Source organism: Physeter macrocephalus, chromosome 21, assembly GCF_002837175.3.
Source record: "Physeter macrocephalus isolate SW-GA chromosome 21, ASM283717v5, whole genome shotgun sequence".
Classification (NCBI taxonomy): Eukaryota; Metazoa; Chordata; class Mammalia; order Artiodactyla; family Physeteridae; genus Physeter; species Physeter macrocephalus.
The window spans coordinates 96246052-96266876 of record NC_041234.1 but is presented as its reverse complement, the minus strand read 5'-3'; the positions used below and the strand labels follow the sequence as shown (position 1 = coordinate 96266876).

The 20825-nt window shown below is 41.6% G+C and overlaps 1 protein-coding gene across 2 annotated transcripts in view; it reads right to left on the bottom strand.

The window, feature by feature from the left end:
- Window positions 1–2040: 2040 nt before the first annotated feature.
- GRIA3 (glutamate ionotropic receptor AMPA type subunit 3) overlaps window positions 2041–20825 on the bottom strand; it is a 290818-nt gene continuing 272033 nt past the window's right edge. The window contains exons 14-15 of one of the 2 annotated variants that reach the window (XM_024128093.3): window positions 4888–5002; window positions 2041–2286 (exon numbers count right to left, since the gene is read on the bottom strand). In XM_024128093.3, the coding sequence (XP_023983861.1) occupies window positions 2041–2286; window positions 4888–5002 (361 nt within the window). The remainder of the gene's footprint in view (window positions 2287–4887; window positions 5003–20825) is intronic. The other variant, XM_024128094.3, reaches the window with a different exon arrangement.

The following is a 20825-nucleotide window of genomic DNA, read 5'->3' as shown; positions in this document are numbered from 1 at the left end:
GAGAGACTGAGGCTATAGGAGTTGGGGAGCAGAGACATAGATTCTCAGACGGAACGGCTGATAATAAGGAGGGTCTGGTGGCTGTGTGACCCTAAGCCCTGTTACAGAAAGCTTCCTTTTGGGGAACGTAGGAGCAATTGAATATATACACCCTCATGTCAAGCGCATAAGAAGGAGGGCAAATGGAGGCTTGGTGAAGTCTCTCGAGACATTTTTGCAAAGAAATGAGACATAGACTTAGGATCTGCTCTCCATTTGACAGGATCCCACTGGGGTTTCAAGGTTTCTGGAGAACACCGGGCCATGTGTAGAGAGCGGTGGCGTGGTTTAGGGAAGAATAGAGCTATAGGAGGAAGAAGAGCTGGGTTCTAGTCCCAGAACTGCCACTGCCTAGCTGTGTTGCCTTGAGCAAGTCATTTGGTGTGGCTGGCACTTAGTTACCTGAAAGGGGAAATATTTTCTGCCCCATTACCTCAACTGAGGCAATAGATGTGAGAGCACTTGGAAAACTGATATGCAGATTTCAGGTGTATTATTTCTTTGGATGCCAATATCTCCGAATTTGGGATAAGTAAGCTAGGCTGAAATCACCCATGTACTCTCTTATGAGAAAGCAAATAACATGCCCCCAATTGTAATGGGCCTATATAACCTACTCAAGAGTAAAATATTTTAAGCACACTGGAACATGAAATGCTTGCATGCAAACAATGCTAATTGCAGATCAATCCATGTATTGTCCATTCAACAATGCAAAGGGAACACTTTGTTAGTGGGTTAGTCGGTGGCCAAAGGCTGCAGCCTGCAGCAGGAAAGAACAACGAGCAACTTCATCAAACAAGATAATGCCTTCCACGGTGGGGACAAATGATTTATGTGGATGAAATATTATTTAAAAATTGGCTGAATTTAGATCCGCACCATGAAATATAAGGAGGTCAAAACACAAATGCATTTGTAGACATTCAAACACATGGACATTGACTCAAGAGGTCAAAAATCTACCTAAAATAAGGGCTACGAAGTTGCTAATTGTTCTGTTCCACTTCGGATAGGTGTGTTACTGATGACAGATGCACTTGAAGGTAACAAAACTATTTTCTCTTAAACACTTCCAGAATGGAGATGTTATCCTAACTCAAGCTTGCCTTTGAACATGTCTGAGTTATTGGTGAGTTGTGGCTATAGCTGCCAGAATCAAGGTGGCATCAGTCAGGTTCATTTAAGTATGAATTTGGGAACAGCCAGCAGCAGGGAACCTAGACTGTCCTTTGGGAGACACTTACCTCAATGAACATCAGTTCCAAGAAAGGGACGACAAAGGAACTCAAAGATTAAAGAAATTGTCTCAGGCTTATACTTAAGAGATCCACCACAGCCCTGCAGAAGCACTACCTTTCTCAAGGTAGCAGCTCCCCATTTCCATTCCTCATTTTAACATCAGTTCCAGAGAGCTGCTTTCTCGAGAGCTTCACTGTCCAATATGGTGTCATATTGTCAATAGTCACCAGCCACATGTGACTATTGAACACTTGATATGTGGCTAGTGTGAATTGAGATGTGCCATAAGTATAAAAGACACCCCTGATTTCTAAGACTTAGTATGAAGAAAAGGATGTAAGACACCTCCTTCACTTTTTACCTTGATAACAAGTTGAAATGATAATACTTCGAATATACTGGGATAAATGAAATATGTCATTAAATTAATTTTGCTTGTGTTCCTTTAGAAAATGGCTAGAAGAGCACTTAAAATTACACACGTGGTTCACATGTGGCTTGCAAGTATTTCCACTGAACAGTGCTGCTGTAGAGAATTTTTTTTTCCTTTTGGGTCGCAGACCACAATTTCATTACGACTATGGTGTTAGGAAAGCACCACTGTCTGACAAGAAAGCACAACCATTATTTTCAGAGAATCAAATGGTTGCAAAGAATAGACAATTCTTGAAACAATAAACCAAACCGAAAGACAACAAGAAAAAGAGATTGACATACAGTAACATAAGCTGATTAGTTTACTAGACCTTAACCGTACCCCTAGATCTTAACACTCTCTGTTCCATACACGTTGTAGCCTTCTCTGTATGTAGCGTAATTTTGAGTGTTGGTGGCAGGAGCAGGCTTAAAGTTTTGGGTGTTCTTTGTGAGTTTCATGCGTTTGGACTCTGCCCGTGATTTGTAACAGAATTCTATCAAAGCCACCATCATGGCCAGTCCCAGACCTCCGACAAGTATATAGAAAACGCCTGCCACATTGCTCAGGCTCAGAGCACTGGTCTTGTCCTAAGAGAAATGAACAAGGCGATTAGTTCTTGGGGAAAACAAAGACAATGGGACATTATAATGCATTGCAACAGTATACGATCGTTCTAAGTTGTAAAATAGCTAAACATTGATGTAAATGCTATGGCTCAACTCTGGCAACTGGCTGATGTTTCACAATGGCCAGCAAGATGGTAGACTGTGCTTCTGTTGACAGTTGTGATCCTCCCCTAAAGGTTCTTTTAGTTTGACTCCTTAAATCCATTAGTACCTCAAGGTGGTGTCAACAACTAAATAAACAGCACTCGGCCATGGGAGCAAAGGTGGAAACACAAGCACAATTTATTCCTCTGCCAGCTTCGATAAACACCATTTGCCAGAGTTGAGCTGTGACATCATCTCTGTCAATGTAACACTCTTTTCATTTGGGAACTTGAAGCACTCTTTCCCCTCTCTGCCCCGCAACACCTCTTTCCCCCTTGTTCTTGTCAACAACTGGTCTTTAAGATGACAGGTGAGAATGTTAGAGGTTCCTGATATTCATATCTGGGGAGTTACTTCACAAGGGTTTGTTTTAAAAGGATTAACCCTCCCCTTTCACCCAGTGGCTGAGAAAATTGCTCCTTTGGGGACTGGTTGCTAAGGCCTCATCCTCAGCGCAGCAAATCTTTGTGCCGCGGGAACAAGGGCACAGCACAAAGAATTGGCTCTGTTCCCTCTTCCTGAGAGTTTAAGGAAACTATCAGGAGGACCCGCTGGGTCCTGAATTGGCTCCATACAAATCAGAAAACTTTTCCAGGAGGCTGATGATTAAAAAAAAAAAAATCCAGCTCATTTTTAGCTTTTACTCCAGGGAATGTAGAGAATAATTAGGAAAACAAAGCAAAACAAAACACCCCTATACTCGTCTGCTCTCTATTTAAAATGGGGGGAAAATCGAGGAAGCCGGTCAGTGACTTTCAGGTCAAACTGCAAATCTGACTAAGCTATCTGCCTGTATGAAAAAGCAGAAACTGAACTGCTGACCAACGGAAAGAAAAAAGTTGGTGCCTTGAGCCCTACCTTGAGGTAGGACACAGCAAGGGCCAGGAGCCTTTCTTTGAAAAAAATAAAATAAAGTAGCATTTTGTAGTCTTTTTAGAGGGAATGTAACCATTTTGCTGCTGAATACAACGGAATGGAATACCCAAATTGTCAAGCCAGTGAATTGAGTATCTTATTCAAATGATAGCACAGTGACCCGATGACGGCCACGGCTGACACTCAACACTCTGTGGCTCAGCCAGTCCTGGTATCATGTAAAGAATTAAATGTAAAGACAATATGGCCATGTCCTGATTCTGTTTTCATAGGAGCCAGTCCTGCACTTGTCTACCTTAATAAAAAGGCCAATTGGAATTAAGTCGCATGGTCGGGAAGGGGGGTAGGGACATGCCTCATGTCTACAACAACCTTGCAAATAGTCACTCTTCTAGGATGAGTGACAGTTAGCTAGACAAGTGGTAAGAATTTCTATAACTTAGGAAACAATGGATCATCTCCTTAAGGAGGCAGGTGACGCTATCTGCAAGGATGTTCCACAGTCCATTAGGAAAAGGACCAATTTCTGGTAACCTGCCCTCTCCCATTCGATTTTTATATGTATGTGGTTTTTGATGGGGGAAAAAGTGTCCTTTGCATCACCCATGTAAGCCGTAGCAACAAAAGTTTCAAGTTCCATATATTTAAGTTTCAAAGAATTCTCTGCTGTGGGATGTAGAAAACCAGTAGCAAAATGGTTCACTGCACAAGGCAAATGAGTGGCATTTCATGAAATGAATTAACTGATACCACAATATTAGTTCAAAAAAAGGAAAGGCAAAAATTGTAACTAAAAAAGAACTTTCTTAGGGGAGCAAAGGGGGGCAGGAAGGCGGGGAAGAGTGTTTCATGCTTATCAATGTGATGTTATCCTGAGAAGGTATACCCTTAAGGAGCATGCGACTGAATTTTAAAAGTATTACGTACAGAGATTCAAATGACACCTTTGGAAGAGAGAAGTGTGACAGACTTAATGAGACTCGAGATCCAAATAGATGCTGAACTCAATACGACAGCAGCTGAGAGGAGGCTGGCTAATCATTCTGCTTACAGAGACCAGTCTTTGTTACTGATTTCTTTGACTGTTTTCAGGTGGGATCGACATAATATATTCATAACCAAAGGCATTTACAACTACAAAGTCTCTGACACTGTAAGAGGTTAAGAAAAAGTACTGTCACAACTGGATCATTTTTTGTTTTTTGGGTTGTCGTTGTTGTTCTGTTTTCTCTTTGAACTTTCGAAATGTGAAATACAGTAAAACCCCCTTATAACACAGCTCGTGATTTTGCTGCTTTGGGAACATGGTGGGTCAGATTGAGTTCCCTAATCGTAAGGATAGCTCGCCGGAGTCGATGATTGATGTCACATGGCAGGCCTCTGAGACTGGTGTTTGCCTCATTCCCTCAGCGCTGGTGTTATAAAGGGGTCCCACTGTGTCAGGGAGTGTCTGTTGGGAAGGAAAGCCGATTTAGGGTAGAAAATAAACAGTGGTTCAAAATGTGATTGCTAATCAGTACAAAAAGACCTTCAGCGACTGACCTTACTCCCGGAGTCCTTCGCTCCGCATTCCCCCTTATCGTACCACCATTTGTTTTTCAGCTTGTCTAAGATGCCTTGTTCACTGAGTTTCAATACTGCAAGGTTTACAGGCGTTCTTCACGTGGGAAATAACATAAATAACATTATATTATGTTATTTTATGTTATTCAAGCTTCAAACTACTTTAAAACTATAGAAAGCGATAAAGCAGGGGGCCCTGGCCACAGAGTAATTTTAGACACTGCAGGCAACCTGAGCATTACCTTATAAAAATTAACACTACAGCAACGCTATATTTACCAGGGCCTGCCCATATCGCTTTGAGTAATCGGCACACACTGTTAAATAATGAGGATAGAAAAAAGGCACTCCTCAGATAGGCTGTGTGGGGTGAGGAGGGTCTCCCCTCAAGTGACAATTGTCGGCGGCAGCTTGCAGTAGCTTTGTGACGGAGGTGTGTTAGGTTTGATCTAACTGGGTGTCTTGTTGTACTTCCAGACAGAAAGCAAGTTTTATGGAGTGGGGAAGGGAACGGGACCAGAAGGGGAGGCGTTTCCACATGTGGAGACAAAAGGATGAACAGAATAGAATAGAAGATAGAGTCTACGTGAATAACATGCCTTCTGATGAGTTGTCGTTTATTATACATATCTGTTGCCCAGCTGAAAATGATCTCAGAAAGAACTGTACTACATACATGTCTTCACAAACTGAATTCTTATGCACGTACTTGTCTTAGTATTAAAGGTATAACGTGGACCTCTGAGTTTTGGATAAGACTACTTTCAACAGTGGGAGAACTGGTCTATGGATTGTTTTTGAGTTACTGATTAGCTGTCTCTCTGATGTGGTCATGTGTCTGTGGGCGACTCAGATCACCAAAAGGTGAACTAGATTGTTTAAAAATGGATTTTTAATATGGCATGACCTAAAATGGCAAGCTGACTGCCCCTATGGGTAGTGCTGTGGAGGAAGTTTGGATAAGCTGTTCTAGTGAGATGAGACTTCCTCAACTAAGAGGCTAATAAGTCCCCAGGAGGCCAGCCCACTGCTCCCTCGTCCTCCACCTCTTAAAGTGTGAGGACTTCATTCGGAGCCACTGGGCAAATGCAGGATACCCTACTGGTTCTAGGATAATGATTTTCTCTCTTAGAAATTTCTTCAGCTGTAAAATGGGAATAATGACCTTTACTCTGTCTTCTTTCTAGAGCTAATGAATCTTAAATAAAGTATCTCTAATAACTTTAGATTAAAAATGCATTATTTACAGAGGGTGGCATATTTCTATTATGAGGCAATAAACCACTGTGTGTTCAGATTCACGTGAACAATATTGCCAATACTAGTGCATGTTTTTCTGAATGCCACCAATTTACCAGGAGGAAAACAGATATATTTATGTAACTATGAACATTCCATAGAATTTCTGAGCTTATTTTGGGTAACTTGGACCCACTAACTTATCCAGTCATTGACAAGACTTCTACTGTCACAGAGATCTGGCCTCTATCAGACCAAGTCCCCAAAGCCTATTTCCTTTCTTCTCCTCTTTGCTGTTGAGAGCAGGACCATCTCATCTTGAGAATTCTGAGAAACATGTCATCATTTAAAAATAATAGGCAATTTCAGAGTGCTTGGGATTTGAAATACTGTAAAGCTTTAGTGTCACAGAGGTGACACTTTCTTGGTTAGTGCAGAGCTTGGCAGCCAGAATGTCTGCATTTTGTTTCTCACCAGGAAACTGAGGTCCTTTTATACTTTAAACAATTCCTTCAATCAATGCTCAGAGGCTGAGGCTTCTCAAATGCTAGCCAGACTTGCTTGGAATGCAAAGCAACAAAAGATACTCAGATAAAAATTTGAGCCTCTTTGGGATATTACTGGCAGTGAAAGTTAAGTCTTAGACTTTTAAAGGACAGACAGGCCATCTATGGCCCTGAGATCAGTGTTGGAACTGCCTTCTCCCCTAATGCCCACTGTCTGGCCTCCTTCTCTCTCCTTTCCCCCTATTATTTTTTCCTTTATCACCACCACCTTTCTTCCAGTGCTGTGCCTTAAGCTAGGCACTGGGACCCAGGCTCAGGATTAGGACAGTTGGTTTAAGTTGCAGGGGAGATGCTTTCCAATGGCATATGGGTGACTGATTCCATCAGGACCTCAGGAAAAATTACAAAGCATTTTTTCTTCCTTTCTGTGCTTCCTCTTTTCTTATTGTAAAGGGCCCAGTGTCTTCACGCTGCTCTCTAAGCCCTTACCAGGCCCTGACCTCCCTCAAGCTACTATACTCTTCAAATTACTTCATTCAATTTCTTTACTACAGCTGCTCTTACTAGATCTCGGGAACAGAGCAGTCTGATTAAAGGCACTCACACTAAGGTCCAAATAGAGACCTCTCCCTAGAGATCCTGGGTTTAAAAAAATTTGTCAACCCTTAGGTGAGCTAGGTTGATAAAAGTGTGACATGTTAGTTTAGAACAATGGTTCTCAAAGTGTGGTCCAAGGACCCCTGGAGGATCCCTGAAAACTTTTCATCATAGGGTCTGTGAGGTCAAAACTATTTTTGTAATAATACTAAGGCATTCTTTGTCTTTCTTACTCTTATTCCCTCATGATGTACAGTGGAGTTTCCTGGAGGCTACATGACATGTAATATCACAACACATTGAATGAAGAAGCAGAAATGGGAATCCTATTCTCTTATATTAAGCCAGACATTAAAGCTATTTGCAAAAATAGGATAATGCCACTCCCCATTAATTTTTTTAAAAAGTTATTTTTCATAAAAAGTATGTCATTTATGTTAATATACATTGGGTTTATTATTTTTAAGTGAGTTAATCCATTATTTTCAAATTCTTCAGTTTTAATTTCTGATATGTTAAGTGTTAATAGACTTAATACATATGAACAAAATCTTTTGGGGGTTCCCTATAACTTTTAAGTGTGTAAAGGGGTCCTGGGATAAAAAGGTTTGAGACGCACTGGTTTTAGAGGAGGGGGTAGACTTTTCCCCTGCTGGGGCCTAGTCTGGGCTGCCACCCTCCACCCTTGCCAAAACCCAGGCTGAGCATTTAAGCATCCAGGTCAGCAATTTAGCATCCTACTTTTCTGACAAACGGCCTACCGCTGCCTTAGGCCATCACGTGGCTCCCACAGAACGGTTGGTAGCTACTCTCTACTCCTATGGCCTCCACAGTTACAGTGGAGGTTACCTTAGAGCAATGGTTCTCAATCGGGGGTCATTTTGTCCTCCAGGGGACATTGGACAATGTCTAGAGTCATTTTTCACTGTCACAACTGGGAGGGTGGGGAATGCTACAGGCATCTAGTGGGTAGAGGCCAGGGATGCTGTTAAACACCCTACTAGGCACAGGGCGGCCCTCCACAACAAAGCCCCAGATGTCAACAGTACCGAGGCTGAGAAACCCTGCCCTTAGAGCATCCAGACCTCATCTGTTGCCCCAGGGCTTTAGAGAAATCTGACAAATGATATACCCTTAGAAGTTTAGTCTTTGATTGGAAAAAAAAAAAAAAATCACAGGGCTTAAGGAACCTGGCAGGGAACCAATGTGCGTTTGGGAACTTCTAAATAAAAATGAAGGAGAAAAACAAACATTTTAAGAAGTAGCACAGCCAAGGAGCATAAAAGCTGTGATCAGAAATCACAGATAATACCACTTAACAAGGTTAGGATAGCTGCCAAGAAAAGAAAGTACTTTAAAGGCCAAATCTCCTAGAACTGTATGTTGCTGTGGGGTGGAATGAGTTCCCAAGATGGCAGAGAAAAACTGCTTTATTTATTTATTATTTTTTTCTGTGGTACGCGGGCCTCCCTCTGCTGTGGCCTCTCCCGTTGCGGAGCACAGGCTCCGGACGCGCAGGCCCAGCGGCCGTGGCTCACAGGCCCAGCCGCTCCGCGGCATGTGGGATCCTCCCGGACCGGGGCACGAACCCGGTTCCCCTGCATCGGCAGGCGGACGCGCAACCACTGCGCCACCAGGGAAGCCCCAGAAAAACTGCTTTTATCCACATAATTTTCTCTCTTACTGTACCTTACTGGATGTATTGCCAAACTCAATTCAAATCAACCAAATGTATTGACACCCTCCTCCCAACACACACGCACACACACACACACACACAATTTGGTATTTTAAAGGAAGTGGAATTAGGTGGACATCGGGTCATTTTAAATGTCACTTTTCTCATGATGCCATTTTTGCTCCTCACCCAATATTTCTCTCCCTCCTTCCTCTTCTACCTTGCCTTATTATTTGGGCCCAGGTCTTGTGTCTCCCTCTAGGCTGTGTTTCTCAAGGGGAGGGAACTTGACTTATGTATTTGTATTCTCCACTTAGAATAGTTCTCTCAATAAATACTTGATTAGAAAACTCTCTTTTAGCATTTTGTTTTTCAGCCTAGTACTTCACACATAATACAATTATTATTATTATTGGTCAAGTTTAATAATCACGTTAAGAAGGTAAATTTATGGTCTCTATAAGTAAAGAAATTGAGGCACAGATAGGTTAAGTAATCTGCTCAAAACTGCACAGCAAATTATGGGGCAGGCCAGAAGGCAAATTAACATGCATCCGACTCAGTACTGTACATTCTCCAATGGAACACACAAAAAAGGGGTAGCAGTCCTCATTGTTTTCGTTCTTAGGGCTTGGATGTTCATAATGAATTTTTTCTTTAGGGATCACCATACTCCGCCTAGCAAGGGCATATCTAGCAGCTGGGGCCTTTCACTGTGATGCAGCAATACGTCTCCAGGGGAATGTTTCAGAGCGATTACTGTAGGCCCTTAACTGGTACCTGAGAGAATTATAAGTCAGAAATATTTACTGTACTCACGTCAGTAGAGAAAAGAAAGAATTAAACGAAGTAGGTCAGATTCCTATCATGGAAATTAGGCAGGCATCCTCCCCTCTGAAGGGCTTGCTATGGACGTTTTGCTGAGTAGAGCCCTCGTAAGACAAAAACACAGGTTGGAAAGCTTAGGGAGAGAACAGGAGGGCTTTGTGATGTAATTTCAGGGGGTCTGGGAACATCCCGCTGTCCACAGATATTTTCCTCACTGGTGCCTGAAATTCCATCATGAGAATTTCACACCTTTAAGTTTGAGCAGCATTCCTTGTTAAAATACAAAGCTTCCTGAGAAATGGGAAAGGAAGCAAAGAGTAACTGTTTCCAAACTCCAACTCTTTGTTCCATTTCGTTTAAAAAATGTTCAGGGCGGAAAGGGTGTAAACTTCTCCTATGTAAAGGGTGTAAATTGCACCCATGTCATAAAAATGTATATGGATTGTTGATCAGATGGAGAGGATGAGAGCGAATGTGAACTAGATAGTCAGTTAACAGTATGTGAAGGTAGCACAGACCTGTGGCAGGATGACTCTTCCTGAGTGCTGGCAACAGTTATGGAGTAGCATCTATTTTTTTTTTTTTAATTGGGATAGTAATGTAATTCATAATGCCTTGAAAATGAGTTCTGTTTTTGAAGAAAACATAACTGGCTGATACAAATTTCTGCTTATCTCTGCCATCCACACCTGGCAACAACTCAGCGACAAAGCACTGAGCTCATTAATCCAGGGCATCCAGCCCTGGGTGGCGGTTGTCTAGGTTCCCAGCTCGTTCCTGGGAGCTATGAACCAGCCATTGCAAAGTTCAATGTCATCTTAGTGATGGCCAGTGTTACATATGAAGACAGTTTTAGGATAAGAAGACCATTTTTTTTTCCCCCTGTGAAAGTAGAAACTGCTTATTAAAAAAAAAAAACGAAAAATGTTGATATATTTCAAAAGAACTGTCCAATTGATTTTTCAATTTGATTTCAGGAAATACCTAAAATAGGTAGTTTGGAGCCACGTTGGATTCTTTCTTTATGAAGAGAGAAATGTGGACAGAGTGGCGTGAGGGTGCTGAGTTTTCCCATAGTGGAAAAGAAAAAAAAAATGGCCTCGTGAATTAACGACCAAGTTGATTCCTCCATATGGTGATCCTAGAAGGGTTGACATAAGGAGTTGTACTATGGATATTGTTCTGGGCCTGAAAAATATAGGAATCCATGGTGTAGTACGATTGATCTGAGAGAATGTGGGCTATATTCTGCTCTACATGGCTTCACTTCTCCTTTCTGAGCAGGGACACCTAAAGAGCAAGTGTCTGTTTAATAAATGATGCCGAGAGATCATCAATGGTGCCCTTAGGAGGGATGGATATATGTGTAAATATGTAGGTCATGGAGGGAAAGACAAGGAGATCACAGAGAAGTAAAAGAAATATGCGAGCAAGGATGGTGTATTTGCATAGTTAATTAGAAACTTGCTCTAAGAACACAATATCTGAATGATGATAACAGAAACTTATCACAAGCTAAGCTGGAAGCCCATCCCTCACTCTATGCTTCATCCAAAGCTCACTCTAAGTTACTGCATTTGTTTCTTGGTACCTAGTGATTTTTTTGGAACAACTTCTAAAAATTATCTTCGGCCCAGTGGAGGGAGAAAAGCCATCTTTCACTGGCTTTTCTACTGAAGATATTTCAGGTTTTCATGGTGACAAGTCACCTTTCCGAATTGCTCACTTGCTTCCCTAGCCTTTTCAGGCAGGAAGGCAGTTACAGACATCTCTGCCCAGGCAGGGCTTGATTTATTAAGTTGAAGCCAATTGATAAGCAAGCAAGAGAAGATTCTTTGTTGGATGAAAGGATTTATTCTACAGTCCTTTATATTCTTTTCCATAGGTTACCTTGGGATATGTGTAGTAAAGGGATTTACCTCTCTACAGTAGCTGTTGGAGGCTGTGGAAGTTCAGAATATGCCCTAGACTACATTAGTATCTGGACCCCTTTAAAGAAGCTTTATCGATTTCTTTTCACAGGGGTTTCTGGATGCAGCATTCTAGGAGAATGAAGGTTTAAGTTATTTTAATCTTTCTACCCTTGGATCAGCCTGAGCTTTCTCCACAACCTGGGAGCAGGCACATATGACTGCTGGCCATACTGGACCCTGGCCGCCCAAGTGACCCTCATTCCACAGGGGCAGCTACAACGATTTGCAGAGTTGTGCAGTGCTTAGCTGCTAGACGCTTCCTCGGAGACAGTATTTATATCATGTAGTTCACAAATGTAGCTCAAACCTATTTAACAGCCATTGCAAAGTTCAATGTCATCTTAGTGATGGCCAGTGTTACATATGAAGACAGTTTTAGGATAAGAAGACCACTTTTTTTTCCCCCTGTGAAAGTAGAAACTGCTTATTAAAAAAAAAAAAAAAACGAAAACGAAAAATGTTGATATATTTCAAAAGAACTGTCCAATTGATTTTTCAATTTGATTTCAGGAAATACCTAAAATAGGTAGTTTGGAGCCACGTTGGATTCTTTCTTTATGAAGAGAGAAATGTGGACAGAGTGGCGTGAGGGTGCTGAGTTTTCCCATAGTGGAAAAGAAAAAAAAAATGGCCTCGTGAATTAACGACCAAGTTGATTCCTCCATATGGTGATCCTAGAAGGGTTGACATAAGGAGTTGTACTATGGATATTGTTCTGGGCCTGAAAAATATAGGAATCCATGGTGTAGTACGATTGATCTGAGAGAATGTGGGCTATATTCTGCTCTACATGGCTTCACTTCTCCTTTCTGAGCAGGGACACCTAAAGAGCAAGTGTCTGTTTAATAAATGATGCCGAGAGATCATCAATGGTGCCCTTAGGAGGGATGGATATATGTGTAAATATGTAGGTCATGGAGGGAAAGACAAGGAGATCACAGAGAAGTAAAAGAAATATGCGAGCAAGGATGGTGTATTTGCATAGTTAATTAGAAACTTGCTCTAAGAACACAATATCTGAATGATGATAACAGAAACTTATCACAAGCTAAGCTGGAAGCCCATCCCTCACTCTATGCTTCATCCAAAGCTCACTCTAAGTTACTGCATTTGTTTCTTGGTACCTAGTGATTTTTTTGGAACAACTTCTAAAAATTATCTTCGGCCCAGTGGAGGGAGAAAAGCCATCTTTCACTGGCTTTTCTACTGAAGATATTTCAGGTTTTCATGGTGACAAGTCACCTTTCCGAATTGCTCACTTGCTTCCCTAGCCTTTTCAGGCAGGAAGGCAGTTACAGACATCTCTGCCCAGGCAGGGCTTGATTTATTAAGTTGAAGCCAATTGATAAGCAAGCAAGAGAAGATTCTTTGTTGGATGAAAGGATTTATTCTACAGTCCTTTATATTCTTTTCCATAGGTTACCTTGGGATATGTGTAGTAAAGGGATTTACCTCTCTACAGTAGCTGTTGGAGGCTGTGGAAGTTCAGAATATGCCCTAGACTACATTAGTATCTGGACCCCTTTAAAGAAGCTTTATCGATTTCTTTTCACAGGGGTTTCTGGATGCAGCATTCTAGGAGAATGAAGGTTTAAGTTATTTTAATCTTTCTACCCTTGGATCAGCCTGAGCTTTCTCCACAACCTGGGAGCAGGCACATATGACTGCTGGCCATACTGGACCCTGGCCGCCCAAGTGACCCTCATTCCACAGGGGCAGCTACAACGATTTGCAGAGTTGTGCAGTGCTTAGCTGCTAGACGCTTCCTCGGAGACAGTATTTATATCATGTAGTTCACAAATGTAGCTCAAACCTATTTAACTCCTTGCTAATGAGATCATAATTTAATATAAGTGCAAAGAGCAAATTCAATAATGCATGCATATAACATTAGGAGTTGAAAGCTGTGAGTTATTTTACTGAGGGCCCAACAATGCTAGTGATTGAAACCTATTGATGAGCATCTGTGCTAGAGAAGCAACCCCCAAAGTCACTTGGAGATATGTGGATAAAGCCAGGGCATTTCCAAATGATAACCTCTCAAATTCAAAGTGATAGATCCCTTGATTACACCAGTTGTGAGTTTCACTGATGGATTTCTGCCAAACTGGACCTTTGTCCAATCTCTCCCTCTAGAACAGGAAACCTAAACCATTATGGGTTGTGGACTGTCTCACATAACCCAATTTGTCTGGGAAGACTTCTTACTCAGTTTGTCCCTGACAGGGAGAAGGGGCTCAGGGAAGATGCTAAGCTTCTGGAGAAGCCAGTTTTGTTTAAGATGCGGCCACAGATAATTTCCCAAGTACATAATTCATATGATTCACTTGAAAACTCTGTTTTGAGATCCATTAAAAATTCAAACTATCACATTTCGTTGGGTTTTATCACATACAAGCGTATTTTCTTTAGTTCATCCCGATGGTACTGAGAAAGAGAGGCATAGATTGAGAAGGACAGAAACCGATCTTTATCAGAAAGTCACGTGACAAATGTTTCTGAAGACATCTAGTTCATTCTCCTGATTCTAGGCAAAATATTCATTGAGAGTTTAATCTGATGGGTGCCAGCATCCTATTTTCCCCCCAATAGCCCTCTGTTGACCATGACCCATGGAAAAATAATCAGTCTTAGCTTACACTCCAATAGATTGCAACAAATGGGGGTCTATATATCAGATCTGAAAGCTGACTTCTGGTTGCTGCTCCAGGGTACATGCCACCCTCTTCCAGCTCGCATGCTAGCATCCACTTCTCTGCATTTCCAGCAGTGGTGCTAGACAAGACACACTAGCAGAGTCAGTCTCTCCCTCTCTCTCTCTCTCTCTCTCTTTTTTTAATGTAACATATGCTATTGTCTTAGGTCTATATTTTGAGAAATCTTTGCTTCAAAGCCAGATGAAAGTAAGCTTTATGGTGAATCTAGCACTTGGACCACACTTTTGCCACCTTTGACAAATGGAGATTTGCCTCATGTGCCAAGGGCCAGATGCTATACCGCTCTCTAGGAAGTCAAAAGAGAATGGATTTCAGTTGTTCTCCATAAAGGAAATCTGCCCCCACCCTGTTCCACCAACCTCAATTCCCACCCTCATCGAATGTATTTCAATCATTTCAAATCTTTTGTGTTTCTTTTCCGTGGCTGTCCTACCTTTCAGAGAGTGTAGTTCTATAATCTTCTTTCCAAATGAAAGGAAACCAAATGATTTGGTCTTAGAGGGGCAGAAAGGGCACAGACATGTACCATTTAACTGTGTACTGCAGCGGTGTCTTTCTTCTTGGCAATTGTTCAACAGCATTCTTACCTTCAGGCTTTTCAGTCCTGCTGCCCTTTCTGTAGCTCTGGTGTTGGACATTTGCTCATTATTTGTCAATAAGAAACACATTCAAGTTATCGGGATAATACCAAAGGCAAATAATCACATCCTAATCATAGAAACCACGTTAAGGCCACACAGTCAATTTCAAAAAAAAATTCACTAGAATGGATTAATTTTAAAAAATATTTTCTTTCTGGATTACAATTTTTTTTTCCTGGTGGTAGAATTTATTCTTTAACACCATCTGGTAAAATCAATGGTTTTGGTAGCCCCTGGACTGGTTCAGTTCTTAAGGCAAAAAGGTCCCTTGTTTGAAGCAGCCACTTGAAAGAAAGTGAGGGTTTGCTCTTGGGAAGAAAACCTGAGTAAGTTCAAGGAGCAAATTTAGTCACTATCAGGAAAGATAACTGTCAGTTTCTTCATACTTCCAGGAGGCGGCACCAGCATAGAGACATGCAAACCAACGAAGAGCATAATATACTCACCCTACTCCTTGATCCCAAACCAGTCTCGGTGATTCACAGGAACTTCTTCTAAGACCCAGGAAGTGCCATCAATCTGTAATGATTCTTGACTACACACATAGCAGTGTCAATAGTCACTGGGATCCATCTTAACCCTGGGTATCCAAAATGTCTACCTTTAGGGATGGCTCCTGCCAATAAAAGGTCCATCTTGTTGCAGGTAAAAGACAGATGCAGATTCACATCAATTACCCAAGGCCCAAGAATGTCAAAGAATTCTGGGTGTGGAAGAGAAGTGGTTAAGAGATGGTGGCATAGGAGAGGAGAATTGTAGACATACATGGAAGAAGAAGAAATACACACAAAACTGAGGATCTCATTTATATATATAGGAAACACAGTACCACATCATTCATCTCTGTACCACCAGACAGAAGCCGAGGACATTTGGAAATGTGCTGTCCTAAAGTATAATTTTTTTTCTATCTCTGAATAGGACACTTGCTAAGCAAATGTATGGAATTAAAAAAAAAAAAATTGTTAGTGATAGGGAGGAGGAACATGTTTGAATTTCTTAAGAGAACAAACTCTTTTTAGGTACTTTAAAAGCACCCATGTGAAAGGAAGCACAACTAATTTTAATTGCAAGCCATTTTTGGAATTTACTAAAACAAGTTCCTTAAGTTCTTTCCTAGCATCACATTGGTTAGTTTATTCTAGTTCCTATATATTTGTGAAGATAATAAAACTGCATTTCTCTATCAATACTCTATAAATCATAACGGTCATCCAACCATTTATTTAATTAATGGAAGTTTAAGTTCATATCCTATCCTTATCCCTTACTTGCCTATAGGCCTTACAAGTTAAGGCAACTCTCGTTGCAGTCAAGTAGTTCAGAATGGTCTCCTTTAAACATTCTGTTCCAATGTCCCCCAAAGCACGCAAAGTGTGCTGATTTTCACCTTGGAAAATATGCACACTGGAAGTCGATTTAAATCCCTGGATAGAACTAAAACCAGGACGATTCTAGGGTGATGTGGGGTAGAGTTTATAATGCCTTATCACCCATCACAAATAGATTGTTTCATTGACCAGCCCCCTTCAGGTAAGGTAAGGTTGCATGGGGAAGCTAAGCTGGTGCCCTTTACCCCAGTTTAAGGGAATGAAGCAGGGTGGGTGGGGGTATCAGAAGAATTTGAAAGTTTGAGGGGACAAGCAGCTGGGGAGGGAGGCTGATGTGGTAATTTCAGCAGCTGAATCTCCATTCTGCTGTGATTTACAGCGACAGACTTTCACTGGCTGTGTCACAAACCCCTGGTGATTGGGGTTTATCGCTGAAACAAACTATTGGCTCTTAATTACTGCATTTGCACACACAATGTAATAAAGCACTAACACAGAAGGGTGGTTTGCAGCTTAAAAATTCCCAAACCACAGCTCTAATTTCCATGATCCTTGCCTGTGCATTTATAGTCCATCATGGAAGGATCAAGTCTGATTTGTTTAGGCCCAATTAGCCCAGGTTTAGGAAATTGGTAAAACCAAGCAGTATTTTAGTTCTAACCTGTAGGTCTGGTGCAGGGGCTACCTTGGTGACTGACCTTGTCTTTATTCATTGTATCAGAAAAATAAAAAAACTCAATTTCATTAGCTTAAGCGAGTGCACATTTAAAACAGCCTGATCATCGCTTGTTTCTTCCATTGAATAGTAACATTTTGAGAAAAGGCTTAGAATGTGCAATGTCTCATGTCAGGGGGGAAAAGTCAACAATTTAACATAATTTGCCTGTTTATCGTTATTTAAAGATTGCAGGGGAGAAAGAGAGAGAGAGGGAGGGGGAGGGGGAGGGGGGGAGGCGGGGAGAGAGAGAGAGAGATAAGTAATACATGCTTTTCTTTGTCTCCTGGTCTCAGAGTTAATAGGTGTAGAAGCGTTTTTGAAAAAGTAAAAGCACTCATAAATGTCAGGCTTTGTGACTATTGTCATTTTTAGTCATCAGTACTGAGGGCTGGAATGGCTTAAATATGCTATTTGCCTTGTAACCAAGGTAGTTGAGAATAAACCTGATTTTTATGGAAATATATCACATGCAATCAGATTCACATTGCTCATTGGATGGGTAGATGTGATAAATTGCTGTCTACAATATTATCACCAGAGGTGACCCTGAAAGTCAGCAGAGATTTGTGACAGCATTAGCTGTGTGACCTTCTCAAAGTCACCACCATCTCTGGGTCTCACTTTCTCTATGAAATGATGGTCTGTTTGTCAATTGTCATGTTAACTGGGGATGGAATACAGTAAAGAAATGTAATTCTCAAGCCATTTTACTAACACAGTTAAAACTCACTGATTTGGACTAACAGAGGGGAAGGATTATCTGAAGAAGAAAGTCCTGAATTACAAAATAGGTTCGAAGAATGACAGTTTCATTACTTTAAGTCTGTTTTGTAATTCAAACTCACTATAAAACATTGCCTTAGTGGAGGTCCTCGTGAGAACTGCTTTAGCAGATACATTTGTAATGAATATGATTATATCTAAAACAATGCTTCCGACATTTGAAAAAGGTTTGTTCTCTTAAGGAAAAATTCAACTGGCAGTCTAGTCTAAACTCTTCATTTGCTTAACAAACCTCTCTTGACCTCTCTTAGACTGTAGACTGGTCCCTGTCCAGTTTATCTCAAATTATAAATTAGAGGGCTCCAAAAAATGAGGTTCCACTGCCTTTTGTACCTTCTCCATTGATTTGGTTTTGGCATCACCACTAAATAGTGGTGACACAGATTCAAGTTCATCTCTCGCCCCCTCACTCTCAGAAAACTGCAGGTAGCAAGAAGGAAGGAGATAAAGGCAAGCTCCTTGGCAATCCAGAAACGGAACAAGCAATTGTTGGATATGCAACACTGATCATACTATTATCCATAGTTGAGAAAGGGGTCGACTTATTTCAAAAGGTTGTCTGGAGGAACGACAAAAAAAAAAGTGATTTGAAAGATGCCTGGCAAGCAGCACTATGGTCAAAGAAGTTGGAAATATCTAGGATCTACTGAAATATTTTTCTATTTGCATATCAAAAATCAGATAATCTGGAAATCCTGGGGCTGGCAACAAAGTTACTTGATAATTTTGCAGCAGTATTAGCTGGAAATATCTGGGTGAAAAGTAAAAATTCAGCCAGATGTGTGCAGGGTTTTTTGTTTGTTTATGGAACATCAAACATCTGGTTATTTGAAAACTTCTGCGCAGTTGGCATCCTGTGGTTGTTTTAGAGTCATCTTGATACAGTCCATGGCTCCTTTTTAACCATGCTGGGTATGAATGATGAATTCGTGACAGCCATGTATCCAATCCAGCTCAATTTTTCACTCTGCAACTCACTTGAATGATATAATTAGGTTCTCCGTGGCCTGATAATAATATGAGAAAAAAGACCAGGAAGAAGGTTCGAAATACTCTAGGCATCAGGTGAGCCACTACAAAACTCAAATGAGCCAAGTCAATGGCATCAGTTCACACTGGTGGGAGAGGAAGTTACTGGTTTTTGACACATAGTAAAACCTTGATTAATTGGAATCCATAAGGGATGGATGGAATTTTCAATAAGAATACTCATTTTGTCTCATTCTTGGTTAATCACACTTTTTTTTCCTCAAAATGCTTGTATCCACTTTCTTGCCTCAGGCAAGCGGCCTCTAATGTTTGAGGGTCAATCCAGATGGAGAGAAGAGAGAGGAGACAGAGCTGAGTGTGACCCAACCATAGGTCATCTCTTGGCAAGTGATCGAAAAAAAAATCAACTCCTTGCAGTCTTCTTTTTTTGGTACTACTGCTGCTTTCTCATCAACGTGGAGTACTGAAGTGGGGGGGGGGGAATTCAGTTAGTTGGGGTACTGGTTAGGTGAGCTCTGGTTAATCAAGGTTTTACAATAAAAGACCTCGCCAGTGCTTGGTCAGATTATGTCCTGAAGAAAGTCATTTTTAAATTTATTTCTTGGAAAGTGCTCTGTGTTTCCAAACCCATATTATCCTGCAGACTGGCAAACTAACTTTTCCGTCAGGGTCCTGAGGAGTGGAGAGAGAAAGAGAGGAGCCGGGGTGTAACCATTGTCTCTGAAGGAGAAAAGTTTCGGCTTGCCTGTCTGTTGGTCTCTGATGGCGAAACACTATGCTTCACCTTAAGACGCCCATGGTATCTTGGTCGTACAAGAGCCGAGCTTACATGCTTCAATATAATTCTCATGCCCTTTGGGCCATGGAGGATTCTGTTTTCAGGGCCTCTCCTGTACTTACCCAACGTGTCTTTCCATCATTTGGTATTGTGGCTTCTGAGCTTGCCCCTATTTCTTGTTGCTTGGTTGAAGGCTGTTCGTTCTTTCTAGCCCCGAAGAGCATTAAGGAGCCAAAGGAATGCCAAGTAAGATGGTTTTTCTCACAACGGCAGCCTGGATAACCATTAGACCTACCTGAACTAAGAACACAGCTAAGGAGAAGCCACATCAGGGATTCATACACATAGAGTATCGGGTGACGCGCTGGGTTAAATATACAAAATATCTTTGTAAAGTCTATATATGTGGTGACTTATTGAAGAAAGACCCCATTTAACTTGAAACTGAGCTTGTTCTTTGGCTTTCAAGTTGAGTGGGGCCAGCTTAAATAGGCCATCACATATAGAGAGCAACGTCTCATCACTCATACACATGATTGAAGAAGCCAACCAGCCACTGTGAGCAACCATCATACCATCATGCCTTAGGGGAAAAAGGGCTGTAACCTGACTTTTCAGTAGATGGATTTGATATCTCACACCACTCATCTGAGGCAGGTGGGGACAGTCTTAAGGAGAGCCTCGGGCCCTGGAAAGCCTAGGGCGTTGAAACCTACACCAAGGCCTTCATAAGGCAAGAGGTCTGGTGTGTGAGGGGAGGGAAGGGGTGAGGATGGGGAGCCTCTGTCTGGGAGTTTAAGAAGGGACCCAAGTTAGATCAAAAATGCGGGCGGTGCCCTGGAGCCTTTCCAGGTCCCAAAGCTGCCAGGCAGGGGAATAACCTGGTCATTCCACTCTATGTGTGAGTCTTGTGCTCTCTCCTCAATAATAAGATAACAGTCTTGCCGATTACTCGTCACTAAGGGTACCCGGTTGTGGTGACATTGAGGCTGACCTTGGAGTCACCGCCCCCGCTGCCGCACTCTCCTTTGTCGTACCACCATTTGTTTTTCAATTCAATGGCTCTGTCCAGCAGAGCATGGGGACGGGGCGCTGAGCCCGCACTGTGCAGAGCTGCTGCTTACTTGGTTTGGCATTG